The following is a 5,547-nucleotide window of genomic DNA, read 5'->3' on the forward strand; positions in this document are numbered from 1 at the left end:
AAAAAAAAACATGCAAAGTAGAGAATTTATGGTGAAGTGGAGAATTCATGGCGACGCGTGAACATGTACACATGAGTGGGAAGTTTGTCATACAACACGTACGCGTGACAAATATTACGGGAGGCACGTCAGCTTTTTTCGTTGAGTCTAACGGAGACATTTAGATAGAGGGACTGATCCGTCCAGTTTTTAAGGACGTCAGGGGCTTAAAAGTATTTTTGAATGGTCAAGGACGAAAATATCATTTCCTCAATTTAAATTGTTCCCGTCCGTTGCTCACGTGCTTCCCACGGAGAATGGAAGGTAGTTTGTCTTCCATTCTTCGGGTATACAGTTAGCTGAAGAAAGTTTCTTCTTCGCTGGTGTCGGTTTGAAAACACCTTGTACGTAGGATCATGTACACACGCCACGTGTCCCTTAAACCCATAGAATAATGAAAACAGACTGTTCTTCCTTATTGTTTCTGCGCTGTGTTTTTACGTTCTTTTTCTTCAAACAGAATATAAGACTTTAAAAAACAAACGTCAGCAGGGTACTTTCATTTGGTTGGATTACTGTTACATGCTTCATTACAATTTATAAACTATCAAACTTTCAATTCAATATGTTTCCTTCAATCTCTTCGTTTTCTTTTTCCCTTTTGTTTCTTCTGAAGTCACGTTCGTCAGGTTTGTTAACTTTCGTTTGTATACTATATACTTTCTTTTATAAACTTTGTTATTTAGAATTATTAGGGTTTTCTGTTGCAGCTTTTTTTTTTTCATTTCTTCAGGCTGCTGCAATTTTTTCTCCAATCAAATTAATTGACTTGATCGCTTATTTCCGACCTCTGTTTATTGATTAACCGAATGAATCGAAACTCGAAGTTCAAATTTTATTGCCAAATAAAAATGTTAGATTTACCTGTTGAATAGTAATATTGAAAAACCTCAGTCTTTTTCATATTATGTGTTCTACTTTATCCTCTTTTCTCTAATTTTCTTTATTACAATTTTGATTCTTATAGTTTTAGTTCCCAATTTGATAAAAAAATTGAAAATCACTATTTTGGTTTAATTTATACTGTAGAAATTGACAAAATGTCTTCCAGTTTTTTTTTCCCCCTTATTTAATCTTTTATCATATCTTTTAGAGTTGTTTTGTTATTAACCGAGTTATTGGTATAGGAAATAGGGATAGTGGAATCATGTCAACTACAACTATGGCTACTGCAGTGGGTGCAGCTGCTCTTTTGTACTACACATTGAATAGGAGATTGCAGTCTCATGAAATAGACAAAGATGAAGATCACAATGGCAATGATTCGCAGGATGTTGTGCCTTTGGGTATCGAACGTGTTTCCCATAGATTAATCCAAGCCCCTGCAACATGGTTAGAGACGATCTCGACGTTGTCGGAGACTCTCAGGTTTACATATTCGGAGACGCTTGCTAAATGGCCTATTGGAGATTTGGCATTTGGTATCAACTTTCTAATGAAGAAGCAGGTTATAGGGACTTTGCTTCTTTAACCAACAGATAATAGTTAAGGAAACTGTGGAGTTGTGTTACAACTAGTGACTATTAATTTTTAACTGTTTAGCGTTGTTTTTATGCTGTGCAGGGAAAGTACCATGTTGAAAGTGTCTTTGCTGATAAGGACAGTTTACAACTGAAAGGATCTGATATTACTGCTGAACTTAAGCATCTCTTAACCTTGTTGACTCTGTGTTGGCATTTTTCAAAAAAGCCCTTCCCTTTGTTCTTGAAAGAAACTGGCTACAATGATGAAAATGTTCTTTTTCAGGAACCAAAAGCAGGAGTAAGTCTTCTCTGAATTTATGAGAAAAGCACCATAAAAACTTAATATCTGTATCATTTGTGGTTGGAGGGAAGGCTGATATAACATAACAGAAGATGTTACTTTAGACTAACAAATCAGGCGCATATTTGATTAATAGAATAGTTTTTGCCATATCGGTAGTCGTAGTTCATTTCGTGAAAAGCAATACATGTGTAAAGTTGTCTTTTCATTTGTCATGCAGATTTTGAAACCAGCTTTTACAATAATAGTTGATCATGAGATGAGATGTTTCCTATTATTAATTCGGGGGACACACAGTATCAAGGATACTCTAACAGCTGTTACAGGATCTGTGGTACCCTTTCATCATAGTGTAGTTCATCAGGGAGGTGTTAGTGATCTGGTATTAGGTTATGCGCATGGTGGAATGCTTGCAGCTGCTCGATGGATTGCAAAGCTATCAACTCCATGTCTGCTTGAGGCACTTAGTCGTTACCCTTCCTATAATGTTAAGGTGAAGATTCCTTTTTCAATATGTATTAATAAAAGAATTTTATTGAGAAGTAGACAATGAATTTCAAAGGTTTGGGAGGAGAAGAAGTTCAAAATCCTTTCTTGCATGCATTCCTTGTTAGAAAGCAAAATCATCTTTTTCACATTAACTTGTGTTTTTATGTTCAAATAGCTACTAATCATGATAATAGTTGTGGATATGGAAGTTATATTTGTTCCTCTGTAGTCATATAAGATAATCTTATAGGTCTTCATACCAACCAGTTTATAAAATTATTTTTTGTTTTCTATCCATCTATGTTGGATTTTTAGCTTTCAATACTAGTGTATGATGCTTCGGTGGTTTTTTGTCTCACTTATTGAAGTGGCTTTTTTTATGCAGATTGTAGGGCACTCCTTGGGTGGTGGCACAGCAGCACTTCTAACTTATATTCTAAGAGAGCAGAAGGCACTGTCTACTACTACATGTGTTGCATTTGCTCCAGGTCAGTCTTATATAATATTAAAAGCTATATTCTTTTCGTTAATTAGATTTTGCATCTTTCCAAACTTAATGGATATATTCAAATATCTTGGAAAGTGAATGTTCAGTTGGAACTGACACATTTTTATTCTGTGCAGCTGCTTGTATGACGTGGGAGTTGGCAGAGTCCGGCAATGATTTTATCACTTCTGTTATAAATGAGGCAGACTTAGTGCCTACATTCTCAGCTGCTTCCGCAGATGACTTGCGTTCTGAGGTTTTGTTCTTGAGAATTTCTAAACAAAATGAATCATGCATCTTGTATTTGAGAATATTTTATAATCTGATTGATTAGCCCAATATATATGATGATATTTTTGAGATCTGCCAATGCTGGATTCTATCAACTAAATAACACATGGGTGAGCGGTTTTGTTAGGTTTCTATCAACTGAATTATTTGATAAGTTGGAAACAAACAACAATTTCAGCATGAAATATACTCTGGGAGATTAATCATGTAATTATCCTACAGCTGAGGGTTTATATAGGACATGGACTACATTGTTGAAGTTACATTTTGGAGATTTTCTGAGTCTCATTTATCAACATTAAGGTCTTACAATGTATACTATAGAATATGCAAAGTATTTCTTATAGTAGTCTTTATGCTCTCATTTTAAGTCAAGGCTTTAACATAGAGTTTGCTGAACATAATTTAGTTTGGTTGCCTTAATGGAGCTTCAATTAACAACATTTTTAGGACAAATGGGGTTTGATGTTTTTGTGTTTCATTTTAGCTTTACTGCATCACATTATAATTAATTATGTTAAGTTTATAGGTTATGGCGTCAGCATGGATAAATGACTTGAGGACTCAAATTCAGCAAACAAGAATAATCAGCACTGTCTGTCGATCTGCTTCAGCACTGGGTTCTCGTCTGCCATCCATTGCTGCTGCTAGATCAAAGGTTGCAGGGGCTGGCGCAATGTTGCAACCTGTTTCTAATGGCACCCAGGTACTTTTCTTCTCTTATATAATTTTGTGCAAAGGTATCATATATAATACAACAATATACTATCTTGAAAAGCTGGATATGATAAACTGCGCAATATAACTAAAAGAGGCCTAAAACAAGAAAATCAAAGAAACCAGTTGTGTGTCCTGTTTTGAGCAAAAATTTTTTGTTGTTGCAATCCAGTTGCCAAAAGAGTGTCAAAACCATAAACTTAAATTTCTAAATTTTAATAATTGGTACCTGGAAATGCAAGCACTTTTTTTCTCCAGTTTCTGAATTTTGAACAACTATAGGTGGTTATGAGGAGGGCCAAAAGTATGGCTCAGGCAGCATGGATGCGTCCAAGTCTTAACCTGTCCTCTTGGTCTTGCATAGGGCCTCGTCGTCGAGCAATTTCTCATTCAACCTCCAAGGATGAAGCAAACTCCCCCACATGTTCAACCTCTAACAATGAAGAAAGTTTGGATCAACCTCTTTATACTACCAAGAAAGGGGTGAATTCCGAGAATATGAACATACCTGTATCTTCGTCTGTAGAGGAATGGTATTCCGAAATAGGATGTGCCGATGAAAGGAGTATGATTGATGAGAGACATGCTGATCATCCCAGCGACATTTTGGAAGACGGCCGGTATGTGGACCACGTGAATGAAGTGTTGTTGTGGCATGAGCTGGAGCACCAGTTGTATGAAAGCTCCAACGGTGAAGAGGGTAATGTGGTAAAGGAGATAAGGGAAGAAGAAACAGAAATAACAGAGGTTTCTGGTGCGCAAACCCAGAGCTCTACTTCAGAAATGAAGGAAGTTCACAGGTTTTTCCCTCCTGGAAAAATAATGCACATAGTTACACTTCACTGCAATGCTTCTGATAGTGAAAACAATAGTAGCCAAACCTCGACGAGTTCGGATGGTCGCGAGCCAGATGAGACTAAGATTGGGATATTTCAAACCTCAAGGTCTTTATATAGCAAAATTAGACTCTCACAAACCATGATCGCTGACCACTTCATGCCGGTTTATAGAAAGCAGATCGAAAGACTGATTCAAGAAGTGGAGGAGGAGGAGGAGGAGGAGGGGGAGGAGGAATAATCTAACTGCGGATCATAGTTCACAGTAGTATTATAGTTAAAGGACATGTTAAATTTTGATTTATTTGTTTTTACTGTCATGTATGTCATTGGGTGTTTTTTTTGTCCCATTGGCATTTCGACGACAAAAACAGTTTTTGCGTTATGCTGCAGAAACTGATGGGTGGGACTGGGACCAATTCGGATCAATGGATGCTTTGACATTGATTTTTGCCGGGGAAAAGCAAGTGTAAATAATGTTGTGGTAATTATACAAGCGAAAGAAAAAAAAGGGTCAACCTGACTCATTGATGCTAATGTAAAACTGCAATCATTTTCTGAATAAATGTTTGTAAAGAAATATTAGTCCATGGCCATGTATGTATGAAGCAGCAGATTCCATTTCCATTGAAAATTGAATGGTTTTTGTAATTATTGAGTTTGGTAGAGGTCACCCTCACACATGATGATGGGGTCTCTGCTGCAGGCTCAGTAATTGAGGTGGACCCTGCTGTCCCTGCCACTTGAATTATAGATTCAAGGGAAAAAAAAATATTATTTATATCCATGAATTTTACAAGTGCTAACAAAAATATCTATAAAAAAAAAAAGCTAATATTATGTTTATAAAAAATGTGTTTTGTGTGATAAAAATACTTAAGTCTTAAATTGTTATTGATTTTTTAATAAAATTTTTAAATTACA

The 5,547-nt window shown here is 36.1% G+C and overlaps 1 protein-coding gene across 3 annotated transcripts; it reads left to right on the plus strand.

The window, feature by feature from the left end:
- LOC107618364 lies at positions 361–5,213 on the plus strand. Of its 3 annotated transcripts, none has more exons than XM_016320401.2 (8): positions 361–383; positions 1,167–1,486; positions 1,603–1,800; positions 2,024–2,296; positions 2,678–2,780; positions 2,917–3,035; positions 3,600–3,776; positions 4,070–5,213. In XM_016320401.2, exons 2-8 carry the CDS (start codon positions 1,187–1,189, stop codon positions 4,862–4,864), a joined length of 1,965 nt encoding a protein of 654 aa, XP_016175887.1. In that variant the 5' UTR covers positions 361–383; positions 1,167–1,186; the 3' UTR covers positions 4,865–5,213. The 3 variants fall into 3 exon arrangements, with proteins under 3 accessions (XP_016175887.1, XP_016175886.1, XP_020968196.1); XM_016320400.2 differs by lacking the exon at positions 361–383 and adding an exon at positions 443–668; XM_021112537.1 differs by lacking the exon at positions 361–383 and adding an exon at positions 443–668 and having other exon boundaries at positions 1,174–1,486.

This window comes from Arachis ipaensis, chromosome B09 (genome assembly GCF_000816755.2).
Source record: "Arachis ipaensis cultivar K30076 chromosome B09, Araip1.1, whole genome shotgun sequence".
Taxonomy (NCBI): domain Eukaryota; kingdom Viridiplantae; phylum Streptophyta; class Magnoliopsida; order Fabales; family Fabaceae; genus Arachis; species Arachis ipaensis.